The sequence below is a fragment of the Pygoscelis adeliae genome, unplaced genomic scaffold (genome assembly GCF_000699105.1).
Source record: "Pygoscelis adeliae isolate BGI_AS28 unplaced genomic scaffold, ASM69910v1 Scaffold171, whole genome shotgun sequence".
Taxonomy (NCBI): Eukaryota; Metazoa; Chordata; class Aves; order Sphenisciformes; family Spheniscidae; genus Pygoscelis; species Pygoscelis adeliae.
The window spans coordinates 8,295,076-8,311,540 of record NW_008824186.1 but is presented as its reverse complement, the minus strand read 5'-3'; the positions used below and the strand labels follow the sequence as shown (position 1 = coordinate 8,311,540).

At 41.2% G+C, this 16,465-nt stretch overlaps 1 protein-coding gene across 2 annotated transcripts in view; it reads right to left on the bottom strand.

Moving 5' to 3' along the window:
- Positions 1 to 806: 806 nt before the first annotated feature.
- The window catches only part of CTTN (cortactin), a 25,266-nt gene continuing 9,607 nt past the window's right edge, over positions 807 to 16,465 (bottom strand). Inside the window, exons 9-16 of one of the 2 annotated variants that reach the window (XM_009334542.1) lie at positions 15,911 to 16,021; positions 14,110 to 14,165; positions 12,945 to 13,014; positions 12,238 to 12,386; positions 4,471 to 4,560; positions 4,188 to 4,377; positions 3,164 to 3,235; positions 807 to 2,574 (exon numbers count right to left, since the gene is read on the bottom strand). In XM_009334542.1, coding sequence (XP_009332817.1) covers positions 2,438 to 2,574; positions 3,164 to 3,235; positions 4,188 to 4,377; positions 4,471 to 4,560; positions 12,238 to 12,386; positions 12,945 to 13,014; positions 14,110 to 14,165; positions 15,911 to 16,021 — 875 coding nt within the window. In that variant the 3' untranslated portion in view covers positions 807 to 2,437. The remainder of the gene's footprint in view (positions 2,575 to 3,163; positions 3,236 to 4,187; positions 4,378 to 4,470; positions 4,561 to 12,237; positions 12,387 to 12,944; positions 13,015 to 14,109; positions 14,166 to 15,910; positions 16,022 to 16,465) is intronic. The other variant, XM_009334541.1, reaches the window with a different exon arrangement.

Genomic DNA, 16,465 nt, shown 5'->3' with positions numbered 1-16,465 from the left:
GTTATCATCTGCTAACTGTATTTTAAGGCTTGCAGCAGTGAGCTCTGAAGCTTTGGCTTTCCTGTTAATACAGTAGCATGAAAGAATGATTAGAAAAAGGGTGCTAGGATTCTCTTTCTTAGCATTTGCAGCAGCACATCAAGTATCAGATTCTCAGAAAAGGTCAGGATTAGAAACTGTAAAATATGGGCTTGCTTAGACAGCAAGGCAGGATGCCTTTCTGCAGCTGAGGCTTCCAGCAGCAAAGCTTTGGGAAGCAGCCGACCTAAAAGGATCCCTGTCACGAACAAGAGCAGAACAGCTTTAAAGTGATGTAAAAGTTTATTTGACTGTAACTGATGGCTGTGTTTTCACACAATGTCCTGCAGCCATCAGTATTCCCAAAAGCCAGGAGCAACTCTTCTCACCAAAACCACAGCTCACCGGTATTTTTAGCAGAAGTAACAGGCACATAACACAAAAGACAAAACAGATCCTGATGCTAAGATGTTTTTAAAAAAAAAATTTAAAAAAGCATCTCTCCTTTAAGTTGACCCAAAGTCTAATTTTGATCTAAATATTTCCACATGGGAGCAGGAGTAAAGGACAAAGCAAGTGGGTTTCTGAGGAAGGGAAGTACACAAAAGGCAGCAGCAACATAGAAGAATGTAGGTGCCCTTCACGACAGCACCAAGCATCACGTAGCAGCTCTCCGTAGGAAGTATGATTCGTTGTATGCAAGCTGGTCCCAGATAAGCTTGAGACAAGATGAACTGTCCTAACAGACTGACAAAGCAATTTAAAAATACAAAAATATTCCATGCAAAGGGTTCAAAAAGTTTATTGAATATTTAATTTACAAAAATCATATCCCTATGAGGTGTTCTATGCAAAATTGGATAAAATAAACTGCATATAAAACCCAACCCTAGTAATGCAAATATGACACAGAAATGAGACCATGGAAAGGAAAAAAAAAAAAACCCATAATCATGACACACATATGACATTCATTAAGGATTGTCCCAACCATCCAAGAATTGGTTCAACATGATGCCTTCTTCGTAGATACATTATACATTTTACCATTTTATACAGGTCTTTCATATCCCGTTGGTCCAAATTTACAGTTTATAAAAATTCTTTGCATTCTTTCTTAGCTACTACACCAGTTCTGCCATTCCCGTTTTGATCAGAAGGTGGAAACAGACAGTACATACATTGAACACGTGCACTATTAGATGCAACTTGCTATCTTTGGTAGGGACACTAAATCTGCAGTGAAGTCAGCTTTCTAGAACGACAAGAATTTCAGTTTTAGTTTTGGCAAAGAACAGGTTTAATCTTGTTTAGTAGAACGCTACTGGCAGTTTCTGGTGAACATACAAAAAGTATAGTTGTCTCTTGGGCAGTTTAAAAATGGAGATCATTTATATGGGTTTTAAATCCAATTACCTGTATTAACACTCCTTGACTCAAATACGGTTACATAAAATGTCATTACTGCACAGCAGGCCGGTCCTTGTATGAACAAAGGATGTATTGCACGCAGAACACAACTGCAATTCCATCCTGCCTTTTCTCTCCCGTTTAAAGCAGTAAGACTGTTCCTGCAGGTAGTCACACAGATTTGGATGCCAGTTTCCCTTTGGACAAGTAGGAATCTCGCTGAGTGACTCAACACTTGTGTAGTAACTTTTTCAAGTTTTCCTGGGAAAGAGGAGGGTAAAACAAAACCAAAAAGTAAAGAAATTCAGGACAATCAGTGCTAGAGTGTTTGCAGCCCTCCTCTGGGATAACATGGACAGGAGGAAAAGGATCGGGGCCGGGGGGAGAATCAATGCAAGAGCCAAGGAACTTCACTTTATAAGAGAAGGAAAAAGTAACCAGACTGTTTCCTTCATAACATTAATATTCCATAAATATTGGACAGTATTTGATTAACTGCCATTAGCTGCAACTTTCAAGCATTCTCTTTGCTTTTTCACTATCTGGAAAAGAAAAGAAATGATGCATCTCCCACAGTTCTCCCCTCTCCCGCTTAGTGGAAATGCAAATAACCTGCATAGCCATGATTTTCTTAGCTGAAAACATTTAGTGGAAGACTAACTAGACTTAAACACTAAGTAAATCTGCTCACTTATGAGTAAAACATGCAATATTACGACAGACAGCTAAATGTCCTCGAAAAGGCTTTTTATGACAATTGCTAATTTGGCAGAGAAGAAATGTTTCCAAATGCATGAAAATCATTTTAAAAGCCTTAGTGAAGAACATAGTAGTTACAATATATTAGCAATTTCTGTGGCATAAACATTTTAAAAAGCATCAGCAAAGTATTAAATATAAAAGCAATATGTATATACCCCTCCATCCTCAGAAAAGCATCATGATTTGTAGTGTATTAAGTCAGACTTATTGACTGGGGAATTAAGGCATAACCAGTAGACAATAGTCTTTATTGTCTCAGCTCCACATAATTTGCAGGGAACAACCCGTATCGGCCTTTGCAGACGCCCCTCCACCAGCCGTCATCAATCATTTCTATGTTTGTGATGATGTCATCTGGGTCAAAGGAAATCTCGTCATCACCCGCTGGGGAGAGAGTTGAAGAGGCTCAGTATTCGCACAGGAGCAGTCCACGCTACAATCTCACCTATCAACCCACCATCGCTAAAAATAACACAGACACCCAGCACCTTCCTCTCTCCCATCAGGGCGCTTGAAACAGGGCACCGGGCAATGACAATCTGTGAAGACGGACGCTTTCTCATCCTCTGGAGTGATGAGGTAGTCGGTTCTTGCCTACTGCATTTTGCGTGCATTTCCAGCTTAGAGCAACAATTGCTACCTAACACACTGAGAACCACTTTACTTCTTCATCTCTCCTCAGAATTAACCAGTCAAGATTTTAAACAACTACGTATGCCAAGGGTTAAACAAGAGGGCTAACACTTGGTTAAAAAAAGATTTCGAAAACTTCCACCATTTCCAGAAACAGTGGCTAGTAGTTTTCAAAAGCATCTCAGCTCTATTGTTAAATCACTAAATCCTAATTCTTCAATATCTTAATTTCATATATTGCTACGGGAGACTGCGATATGAAAGGCAAAGGAAAAATCCAGACTTATCTGTGCAAAACAGACTTTTCAAAGACAGGGTTAAAAACAAGAGCTTTGCTTACCAGCTTGATAATCATAAAGGGCTATGGCTGTAATTCCAAGTTCATTTTCATACTCGTCATAAGCATTTTCTTCTAATGAGGCGGGGGGGAGGGGAGGGAGAGAGAGAAGAAACAAATTAAAAGCATGAAGCACACTACCTATCACCCCGAGTTCTTTTCTGTGGTGCTCCTCCTTTAATTCTACTGCTAACCCACACAGGAAGCAGGGAACAAACTATACACGTTTTTAGCAGTGCTGACGTACCTTCTGAAATGGCTTTTTTCCCCTAAATCATACACAATTACAGCCTGCAAGGAAGCATTCACAAGTAGGCACTTAATACAGTATAAACTAAACACAATCAGCCTTATAACACTTTTGTAAAATGTGACAGAACAACCGAGCCCAAGATCAGTGTGTAAGAGACTACTTAATACCTTGTTAAGGGTGCACGTGGGGGGGAGGAAGGGGCCTGTTTAAAATTTCCAGGTTTTCGTACCAGAGCAAGCAGGTTCATTCTTCACCCCTCATTTAGTAACCAGAAGAGATGAGAAAAATGGGAATTCAAAAGAACTGTATCCTTTCAGTTTCATTAGTTTCAGACATCCTTACTCCACTCCCTCATAGGCACAGAACACATCACATCAATTTCGAAGTCCAAGAACTGTTGACAGAATTTTTTGCTTGGTAGGCCAGCACTGGCTCAACACACATTTCATCTCCATATCTGTGCTTTCTTCTCAAGCTGAGCTGCATTACACAGGGTGGAAATGGTTACCCCTACATTTCTTTTTGAACTGACACTCTAGAGAGCACTGTAATTATTCCAACGTCATCTCACAAAAGTTAAGTAATTTCAACCTTGCTCTAGCCATATCTTAATTTCCTAATTAAAGTTTGTTGGTGGAGAATCTAAAAAGTCTCATCAGACTAAGACTTTAGAAAACTAGGACAGGGTGCTATCAGCACAACTATTCATTAAGTCGTTGCCCAAGGAAACAATCTTTACTTTAAAGGGTTTCACATCAGAAACAAACACTCTACCTGCTTGGTAATGGTCTCCTGCCCCTGCCACTTCATAGACAGTCTCTGGTTCATATTCTGCCTCTTGCTGACTCACTGCTTCTTGGTAGTCCGACTCTGCAGCTTTGTAGCCGGACTCTGGCTCGCGCGCAGCTGAATACGTTGCGCTGGAATTCTTGTAGGCAGAGTCTGCTTCATAGGAAACTGCATCCTGCAGAAATAGAGGTGAGGTTCATCAGGGTTTTGTAAAAAGGTTCCTACGCTTAGGATCAAAAATCAGGTACTGAAAGTGATTCTAACAAACCTCGTAGACTGGGCTTGAGGGTGCCTTCTGCTCAGCTGGCTGCGTGGTAGGAGATGGCAGTGGAGTTTGTTTTTTGGCTTTAGCTTGTTCCTTAATTGAAAAGAAAGAAAAACTTCAGTGCAGTTCAATCACTGATGTCGTGACACTGAACAAGAAACAACCCTCCAATAAGAAAGATAGACAGCATATTCTGAAATAAACTGATGCGAGCAGGGGGCAGAAGAGGACTGGACCGGCTGGACCGTTAGACCTGCCTGAAGGTTTAGACTGGCTGTACAGTAAAGCCCCAGAAATACAACAAAGCAGAAGAGAAAAAAAGTGAAGAAACAAAAACCGCACAGTATGTATGCATACATGTGTTTAAAAACAGAGCACCCAATGTTCTTTGGCACGTTTCCATAGGAGCTGCAGGGTTTCTGTGTTCAATATATTCATTCTGTTCATTAGCTGGCTGGGCCTCATGTCCCATTTTAGCATAAGTTTAGGGAACCTGAAGCCTGCATGTTCTAATTATACAACTGATATATTATCTTTGATGAGAAATGATCCCGCAAGCTCTTGCAGGTCTGCAAAACACCCACCAAGGCAAAAGACTGAATAGCTCGGACAAAATTAAGTCCTATATACTGACAATGAGGGGATTCAAACATTCAGAAGAGTTATATGCGGTAGAAATAAAAGCAGTATTGCTATTGTATTGCGCGACACAAAGAACGTGGATCTGACCCAAATGTTGTGGACTCAAGCACTTCACGTTGTGCCATCCCACCTGTGAATCAGAGGGCAAATCCACAATCATCATTAGAAAGCCATTCATTAGGAAGCCAGGATACCGTAGCACAAGAAATGCTATGTTGCTTGCACGACTCCAAAAAAAAAAAAAAAAAAAAAAAACTGTAACTTTGATGAGAAATGATCCCGCAAGCTCTTGCAGGTCTGCAAAACACCCACCAAGGCAAAAGACTGAATAGCTCGGACAAAATTAAGTCCTATATACTGACAATGAGGGGATTCAAACATTCAGAAGAGTTATATGCGGTAGAAATAAAAGCAGTATTGCTATTGTATTGCGCGACACAAAGAACGTGGATCTGACCCAAATGTTGTGGACTCAAGCACTTCACGTTGTGCCATCCCACCTGTGAATCAGAGGGCAAATCCACAATCATCATTAGAAAGCCATTCATTAGGAAGCCAGGATACCGTAGCACAAGAAATGCTATGTTGCTTGCACGACTCCAAAAAAAAAAAAAAAAAAAAAAAAGACTGTAAGCTAGCTATTTCATTTTGCCTCTCTTTACCATAGGGAAAAAGAAAACTGTGGACCTAGGGCCAAACTGTCTTCTTTATTGTAAAAAAGAAGAGAAGAGAGAATACGTGTTATGGAAGACTGTGCACTCCAGTTGTTTAGGTCCATCAAGCTGTAACTCCCCAAAGGATCCTCAGGAGAAACTGTAGTCCAGAGATGAAGTGATAGGACTCTGTTACAAAAAAATTCTTCCTTTCCTTTGTTTGTCACAGCTCAGAAAAAATACATCTAACAAAGAAAGCAAAGCGTGTCTTGAGAACAGAGCCAGCTTTGAAGACAATTCCAAGCTTAGTGCTGTGCTTTCTGGAAAAAAAAAATCTGTCCTGATATGAACAGTCCTCCCCCACTTTTAACTCCTGTGCTACAGATAAAAAAGCACCGGCAAAGTGTTTATTAGAAGTCAAATCTAAGTTTGGGGACAAATTAAGTAGCATCAATCCATTAACGGTGTCAAACATGGCAACAGTTTGAATAATTTGTCCTAGGAAACGGGTCTCTGCAATCCAGGCTACAGTTTAGGAGAGCCACAGCATAATTGCCATAAAACATTTAAATTGCACGGTCCCCCCTCAGGCTGGGTTTCTTCCACACTGAAACGCTCCATGTGAAAGAGCATCCTGCCTTGTTCTCTAAGGTAGCAGAGGCTAGTTAAAACACGAGGCACCCATCAATTCAAACCAGCAGTTAAAGACTAGCTCCCTGAACACCATTTGACTATGTGACATATGTGAAAAGCAAAACAGAAAAAGGATTACCAGTAAACAGGGTTCTTGAGGGAATGCAGCCCATATGTACATTCCCATTGTGGGAATACGTAAGCCCACGTACTTTCTTAAAGTGAGAGAACTTTCTGTCTGTGCAAAGAAGTTCACTTAAAAAAAAATAAAGTTCACTTAAGCCAAAGTCAGTCCCCGCCCTTTACAGTATCTGTGGATGGTGTGCTTACATCCCTCCCCTTTTCATGCTCAGCTTGTGAGCGAGTGCAGCCAGTGACATTTCGGTTTCCCTTTAACCTCGTCCTCCCTCCCTCAGTGTCTGCAGAATCACACAATTAATCGTGGAAATGTTCAGTATGGAAGAACATTAATCATCTGGTTATGGTGAAATTTAAATACCAGCTTTGGGGAAAAAACTTCAAATGTGTCCAGGCAACAGAATCTTTGATGAAGCACAAGAAAAATCAAGCATAATGGCTTGAATTTAACCCACACTTACAGCAAAAATAACAGTAAAGAAAGTTGTTTTCTGAGACAGAAAAAAAACCCCAAAAAAGACTTAACAGTTCAATGACTCATGAGAACCTGTGTTACTACATTTAAACCCTTCTGGAGAACTGTTTCCTCAGCAGGAGGAAACCTCAATGAAAAGCCGAAACGGGTAACAAAAGCCTAAATTCACCACCCTCCATCCACAGATCTTACTTATGAGCATATGATCATCCAAAATGAATGGCAAGAGAGCTAATGGAGAAGCTGAACTTCTTCCCCCACTCAGCCCAGACTACAAACCCATGCAACGGAAGGGCATACTAAGCAGAAAGCCTGACTACTTTGGTAAGATACATATGACCAGTCATCTCCTCCTCACTGCTTAAAAAAAATGGCTCCGACTGGGTTGGAATGGCAATAGTCTAATGGAGAGCCATTCAGCATCTGTAGCATGAAGTGGATTGTTTCAAGATTGAGGCGAGCAAGACAAACTGTTACACAGGTCAGACTGAGAGAACTGAAGAAGCCACTGAAAGGCAAAGGCGGCCCAGTACCAAATGCACAGGCCACACTGGGACAATGAGAGCCAACAGGATGATGTCCTGCCTTACCCTAACCACAGCGCCTGGCAGCAGAGGTACCTGGAGAAACGCATGCACCAGTCCACTTGGCCAATCTCAGGGTCGTACCCAAGACCAAGCCTGGACACAAACCTTCTCTGAAAAAGAAGCATCCATACTTTGTGTCAGCTGCGCAACCTTTCAAAAAATTCACACGGCCACCAGAGCAGATTTCCCACTTCTCACTGAGGACTGCAAGACAGCTCATCTGTCAGAGCTGAAGGACTGACATGTGTGAATTTCAGACAATCCTGTTCTCCCCACACCTATCGCTTAGGGCAACTGCTGCCTCGAGGGAACAGAGCATCTCTCCTAAACCATGTTATATATCACTCATAAGCAAAGCAGGAAAGCTCTGTCCTCCAAATGGACCAGATCTCCAAAGCACTGACACATAGCTGCTGCTCCTTGTGAAAATGCAACTGTGGTGCAATGAAATCACATGGTATTTTAGAATACACTGACATCCCTACTTGTCAAGACAGAGGGAACATAAAGGGCATGCCCCTGGAGACACGGCTGCTGCCACATGAAGTACCTCCTTGCATCTTAAGGAACATCAACCTGCTTGTAGCAAAGCTGCAGAGCAAAAAACATACTGATCTTTTCTGTATTTTATGTATGAGGTATCAGAGTTGCCACATGCCCTAGAAGAGAGACACTTTCATGAGGTAGTTGCCCAAGAGGTGAAACACTGAGTTAAGGATAAAGTATCCCTGGGATCCTGCAACAAGAGGACTCTTACCATCTCAGAGTTGGTAATTGCTCTGTGATAAAGAGTCAAGTTTTTTGATTCAGAACATTCACTTTAAGACCCAGGCGTTCAAGGATGGACCGCACTGTTTACAGGGACTGGTCTTTTGTAGAATCCCCTAGAAACAACCAAATCAAAGTAAGGAAGTAACAGTCCTCAGTTGAGGAGTGCTGCCTAGCAAGTACCCTCAGCATCTTGAAGATGACCTAAGAAGCTTCAGACAGGCTAACTGAGAAGTCCTAAAACCACCAGACACCTTGTCTGAGAACGAAGCAGAAGCAGTGATGATGGAATGGCGTTACTGCCAGCTGAAAATAGGCACCTCAGAGAAAAAAATGAAAGAGCAGGATGAATGCTGAGAAAGTCTGTTTTCCTTTGGGACTGATACTCCTTAGCAATTCTCAGCAGTAACTGGAAGCAAGGGCTGTCCAAAGTGAGCTAATGGGTGCAGAATGGCCTTATTAACAATGCAACACTTGTGATACCCATCAACCTTTATCATGGTTCTTCCTTATTTGGAGAACTGTAGAAGTATCTACTAAATTAAATCCTGCAAAGATAACAATGCTGCTTGCTGTAAGTCACAAGTCCTAACGCGATCCAGATCCAACATGCTGACAGAGGAAAACAAGTGCCAAGAAAAGGGAGATCTCTTGAAGGAGGAATGAAGTTGCACCTTCAAGAGCAATGTACACCTCAAGGTTGTCCCTGGGTTGTGTCCAAAAAGAGTATTTGTTGCCATTCTTCATCACCCCATGGAACAGACCCCAGAGCTGGGGGACTACAGCTCTCTGACCAGAGTTGCAGTGTTGGTGGCAAGGACAAGGACAGGGGAGGACGAGGAGCGGAAAATCACTTTGTTAGGGAAACAACCACGTGCTAGACCTAGATACTGGTGACACATAAGCTGAAACACACTGAAACATGCTGGGAACAGTGGACAGTAGCTCAGGAGCAGAGGACAGCCTGGCAATAGCTAGAGGAGCTATGGTGCTACCAGCTGAACAGCTACACCAGAAGGCGGTGGTGACACATGCTGATAGCATTTTGCTGTGGCTCTGAGCGAGCACGTGCTGAGGCATTCAACTTTTCTCAGCTGAAGAGCTCCCAGAGCAACTGTACGGACTGGATGCATTTCAGCTTTACTGCTCTGAGGAGAGGGGAACCAAGTGACCCTCCTCAAGGCAAGCATTCAACTTTTCTCTGTGTGGCTCAGTGCTGGAGGCTGATGCCAATGCTGAGAATGACACAGAGCAGTCCAAGTTGAGTAACAGAGTGGCACCCTGGAGCAGGTGCTATCAAGTAGAAAAGACTGAATTCTCAGCTTCAGCTCTTTATCTCTTCCTCTCCCAGCTTTAAGAGAGTGGCAGATGCTGTGTTAAAGGTGTAACATGTTTTTCTCTAGGACAGTAAAGAAACCCAAGTAGTGGTTGGGGGAAGGTATTAAAAGTCCACAAAGTACACAGGGATGAAAGGCAGCATTAGAAGAAATCACTGACACACAAAGATGAACTCCCATTCATCTTGTGATACATGTATGCATGAACATATGCTCACAGTGTACATCTTGAAGCCATAAGGCAAAAGAGTTGATAAGCTAAAAGAAAAAACAACAAAAAAAAGCAGCAATCACTTTAGATGGAGAGACTTGATTTATCCTATAAAGCTAGAATTTCCCAAATTTCAAATAGAACTCAAAAGGAAGTTAGTGGTTTTCAGAAATCGAACTATATACAAGATACATGAGCCATGCAGTTTCAGCACAGCAAAACTACAGAGCTATTTCAGAAGCAGCGCTGGCCTGCACCCCTGTGAACAGCAGAGTTGAGAAGCCAACCAATGAACCGGGCAGGGGAACTGATTTGGCTTAACTAGATGTTTTATTTGTGGGGTTAATTTTCCACTTTTGTGTGACTATACAGATGCTTTGCTGGCATAAGGTATAAGGTGGCTCGAGAGTGCTGCTGTTAGCAGCCATGCTGGTTTAGCCTAGTTAATGTGAAGTAATGTGCAGTTTCACTGCAGTGTATTTTTCTTAGTTTAGGAAGATCAGAGCTAGGTTACCGTAAGCCTACCATGCATTTAGTTTCTCATACTTGTAAAACAAATTATTTACACAAAGTCTAAATTTGTGATGAGTTAGACCATACTGATGGAATGGGATGAACACCACACGCTGACATCCTGTAGCAGCATCCCTCTAAGGGGAAATATCTACCACATCTAAGAAACCAGTCATTGGGTCTGCCCCATTTGCTGTTAGGCAAAGGACCGAAGAGATCTGAGAAACCATCTGACAGTCTTTCCTGGATTCCAGTTGTCTCACAGAAGATGTTGAGACAAGCTCATATGCAAGGAGGTTTATTAGTGGGGTCTGCAGCTGGTGGCGTACATTGGCTCTAACAATGAAAGATACTTTTGGCAGAAAATAAAAAAAAAAAGGGGGGAGGGGGGGGAGGACAGAGAGAAGAAAGAAGGAAATAGGAAAACTCCCCCATAGCCAGCCAGGAAGAACAGTGACGAGGGTCCCAGGCAAGCATTCTCCTCTGGGAGGGTCTCTTCAGCGTAGCAAGTGGCAATGATGAAGATGATGAGGATGACCGTTTTTCCTGTGCATCTCCTTGAGTACTATATATTTTTCATCAGGACCCGCTCAATCTCCCTACTGGTTATTCCTGCTTGGGACTCTATTAGCACTAGTTGGAACATGCTATTTCAGCATCAGTGTTGCATACTGGCTGGCTGTTAAGTCTCAGTGCACGTGTATGGTTAAGTAGCATTTATTCAGAATTTAAAAGACTACTATCTTTTTGTGTCCTATGTTTAGTCTTCTCTAGTATAAACTAATACCCGCAAAACAAGAAGTGAAGGAGAAGGGGAAAAGAGGGACTATTCTTACACCAGCATCAATTGCTTCCCACTCCCTGCCATAATATCAGAGTTTACAAGTGTGAGGCCATGAAATCAGAATAACAGCATGGGACCACAAGAGGAACTGCCACAGAGGCTCTGGACAAACACCGCTACAGCAGCTTGCATGAAAGCTTACACAGCTGCAAACAGCAGGCCCTCAGGGTTACTGATGATAAGGCATCTCAGGCATTGTGTAACAAAGCAAACAAACAGGACAGAAAGGACAAGTTACTATTAAGGCACTAGTCCTTCCATCTCAGCAGCACATTTTCACCAAATATGCAAATTTTATAAAGCAGATAAGATGTAGTTTCTGACTAAACATTTCCTGGAATTATTTTGCTTATGAATAACACAGAAATCACGAAGCTTTTAACCACGCCAATGCTAAAAATCATTTTCTTAATTCCCAAACTAAGATTCAATTAACATTTGGAAGATTATTTCCCCTAATCTCATGGGCGCGTGCTATTCCAACGGGTGATGCCACCCCTCCATCTTCCACAACACCGATTCCAAAAAACCAGCACGGTATTAAATCTTCTTGAACAAGTATTCATACAGGAACTTTCAGGGACCACATGTCTCTCCCCTTACGAGCTCCTCCGTGCCCAAGGGAATCTGGTATTACCAAAAAGCAGAAGTATTAAGGTCAGGCTGCAAAGATTAGTGGTCAAGACTAGCATACATATTTTGGGACAGGCTAAATAAAAAACCCTATATACTATTAAGTGTTACCCTATCACCCTATCTGATGTCTGATATACATATGGTGCATGCTGATAGATGGCTGGAGTCGCAAACAGGTAAAGCACAGGGACAAACACGGGCAAACACACAAAAAGCTTTAAAGCCTAGGTGGAAAGAAGGGAAGTACCTTCTCTTAAAAGATTCTCTTTTCTCCCAACATTGCTTTGAAACAGACTAGACACGCTGCTCAAATGGGATGTGAATCTTACTGACCTCCAGTTTCCTTCGAGCCTCCTCCTGTTCTTGTTTCTCCCTGGCCATTCTTTGTGCTCTCTCAGCTTCTGCCTTCCTTCGGTCCTCCTGCTCTTTTTCCTTGGCTAGGTTTTCAAAGTTAGCTCGGATGCTGCTTGTTTTATTAGCAACTGTAACATTTAAAAAAATTAAAGTCAAACGTTGTTGTTTAAGGTTCTGTATAAAGGTAGCCTGGAATGAGTTTTTGGTACAAATTTCTGCTAGGATTGAACATGTTTCTGCTTTTCTGCTCTCCGAGCTCACAGCCCATTCAGGAAAGTCCTTCTATCCCTCATTCTCCCTCTCCTCTTCCAAGTCCAAACCTCTTGTGCACCACATTTCTCTTATATAAAAACCTCTGCAACACTTCTCCCTCCTCTCCTTCATGGTACAGTCTCCACCAAACCGCTCCCCTACTCAGTCTATTCTCCAACTCTGATGCTTTTTATTCTCCCTTCCTCAACTCTGATGACCCTCAAGGGGAAAAAAAACAACCAACCAACCAAAAACCAACAAACTGAAACAACTTCTGAAGGGAGGAAGGAGAGAGTAGTTGCGGTTGTTACAGACCTGCAAATACAGCAGTTCCCTCTAGATGATTCTTACTCAGCACTACTACATCAACAGTAATATCCTGAGCTTTTGAACATTATCACCTCCAAAGAAAGGATTTGGGGCCAATGCCGTACCAGCTTCTATTGGCTTGGTCTTCTGATAAGTTGATGCTGGTTTCTCAATATCTTCAAAAGTTGCTGCATTCTATCAGTAAGGAGAAAAAGAGTACATTTAAAAAACACAAATTCATGAAGACATTCAGACAGCTTCCATCTGTGACATTTTATTGTGATATTGCCCCTATGGCTTTTTTCAGAACACCAAAACAAAATCAGGAAGAATCAAAACTTGACAAATGGAATAATCCTTTCTGTAAGTCAAACTACATAAGAATTAATCTTCAGGGACAGGTTTAAATTCATTAAAATCCTATTAATTAAAAAAAAATGTAGTTTATGAACAGATGACTCATCAGAACTAAAAATGAGGCAATGTCCTAAACTTTTATTGTGTAGCTGTTGCTGTTCTAATCCACATCGTGCAGGATTTCTACCAAGGTATAAGCATCCAGTTCCCTTAAAAAAGCAGATGTTGTTAAAACAGAGGCAGTATTTTGAGAACAGTATTCAAAATAGGAGGGTTTTGTGTTTTTTTTTTAAATGAATGGTCTTGAGTCCTGAAGCCACAAGCAAAAAAATCCTACACGCTTTCAAACTCCTCTACTTTCTCACTTTTAAATGTCCTACATAAAGCTGGAGTAAATTTATTCAGTAGGTAAATCTCAGTTAGGACTTTTTCATCTTCTACCTTTTAAATTTAAAAATGGAGAGGTAGAAAGGGGGTATCAGCTGCCCTATCTTTCACTGTTGCAGGATACTAAAACAAATTCTCCTAAAGAGAAGGTCCCTGATAATCAAAGTGGGCAAAGATAAGCAGTCCACTAAAAGGATATCCTCAAGATATAAGGCATTACTAGTTGTTAGAAGATATGACTGAAATTGTGGAATTAATGGATTTTCTCATTCTTTCGTATAAATTTTGCTATTCTTTCATTTCCATGCTTCAGTTTTCCCTGCTTAAATATATATACACTACAGATATGCACACACATACGTGTGTGTGTGAACTGGCATCAGCTCTGTGTGTATAAACTTGCTTTTTAAAGATTCAGAAAAGCACCGAACTCTACTGCTAGGCTGGATAAGTATCCAGAAATAGAGCGCTGAACACTACAGATCTAACCAGACTATTTTGCATCCCTACAGACTATTTAAGTCATGGTTCTTTTAAGCAACTTACCTTATCCATCCGATCTTTCTGTACACCATACTTCCCACCAAATCCTTTCGAATAATCTAAAAACAGGATAAAAAGGTTAGAGTAGGGAGTTTGTTGTCCCTCCCATCTTTCTGCCAAATGCAAACAGCCATTTCAAATGCAAATAGCCATTTCAGCTGCATGCAGAGATACAGTGACAGCCGCCAAAGAAAATGCAACTTGTTTTTTGATGCAGAAAGGATACATAACTGCAAGAGCCTTCAGGTACACCAGCAGATGACAGATTGTGGGCTACATGCATTCTTTGAGTAAACATTAAGCTGAGGACTGATAAGGTATCAAGCAAGGAATAAGGGATGAGCCCTTCTAATGCATCACTTCTGTAACACAGCCTTTCACAGCACCAATTCTTAGCCCTCTGCAGTAATCATATAACCTAAGCCATTTTGCTTTGCTCAAAGGAGCGATATCCAGTCTTCGGTGACCACAGAGGTGTTTTTTTCCTCTTTAACTTGGTAAATTCTATGAATGGCAGGAAAATATGACAAATTTCTCATTCCAGTGGATTTGGTCGCGATACTCAACTGATGATCATTAAAGTAATTGGTAATAACTCCTGCTCTATATATGGAAAGGGGCAATTCCACAAGACAGCACGAGCCTGCAACAACTCACCACCACAGAAATGGGGTGGCCACGCTATTCCGTACCACCCCTGAGCTGCACACTCTTACTCTCACCTGATGCTGACTCTAGCACTTGTTATACTCCAAAATCAGTTTAACTCACTAGTGGCATTAACAAGAAAAACACCAAACCAACCCTAACAAGAGTAGCTTTCTGCTCTTTCTAGTGAGTTGTAATCAGAGAAATGTCTGACGAGCACCAGAGCCAGCTCAACAGAAGCAGCAAGAGTGTGTGGCTGGAAAAACACCTCTTTCTGGTGGTGGCAGCGAGCTGTAGGAACGTGCCCTTAGACTCTGTAGATGGACAGGCTTTCCTATACGTCCCTGGAATACAATTACAATTACTCCTTCTCCTCTCAGGCCCAAAACCACTTGGGTCCCCTAGCCAGCTATTTTAGTGTTTGTACTTGGGCTCTGCTAAGGCACATCTGACACTCTAAAAGTTTGAATTTGTGTCACTGTAGCACAGAAAAATATTGACTATCAGAATGAACAACCTCATTTTCTTCAGCTTTGTATGTATTTTCAGCCAGAATAAATATACTACACTTACATTTTCCTGATCCAGACTTCTCACTTTAAGATAACGGAAAACCAGGAATTCATGGTTTGTACCCCAACTATTTCACAATGAATAAAGAGAGCATTATAACAGTATTTGCTCACCCAAGAACCACAAACATTCCCTACTTCTTGTTTTAAAGACTACAATCATTTTAAAATGATCTTGCCATAACCCATTGCTTGTTAACGGTTACATGCATGGTCCTTATCTGAATATTTTTCCAGGCAAAACTTCACATTTAGACTCTAAAACTGGTAAGCACGACGTCATTAACATCATACTAATAATACTAGACATACTAATGTTGTTATTATCACACTGTATGTATAGCTATTAACTAAATGCATAATGCTGTAGAGCTGTTAACTAAACATTGGATATCTGTTTCCTGAACACAGGCTTGCTTCATGTAACATTTTAAGAATAAAATGGAAGAACGTAGCTAGATCATGTAGGAATAGAAGCGCAAGAAAGTGTCTGCACATTACTAGCATCAATCTACTCAGACAACTATTTAAGACTGTGTGAGAAGTGGCTGCACTGTTAAGAAAGTAACAAGTGAAAACGGTGCCTTGTTGAGATTCATGCTTGGCTAGTTTCTCCTTGTAATCAAACCCCACAGCAGATGGGTCCTGCCTTTCTGTCTGTACACCAAATTTCCCTCCGAAACCACTCTTATAGTCTGAAAAAGCCACATGTAATAAGTTAAAATGAAGGGAGGAAAATAAAGAAGTTTAGTCAGAGACACTAAAAATAATTTTTGCAGTATTACTCAATTACCAATAATTTTGGATGATGAAAAAAAAAAATCTCAATACACTTTTGTAAGAGTAAATTCAAAAGAAGTTTCCACTTGAGATTAAGAAGAGGTCAACATGATTTATCAGGCCTAAGAACAGCATTCTGAAGTCACAGAAAAAAGCACTTCTCAACATTTTTCATACATACTGCATAATGCACTTGCATTTGATCAACATTATGAACACAAACACACCATATTCACCAAACACAGCATATTCACCAAAACTACACATAAAAGGATACAAGAGAATAAAATGAGCTTCCTCCATCAGCGTGGTTAATGTTTGTACACTACAGATCTGACTTTTTAAAAAGTGGTGTTAAG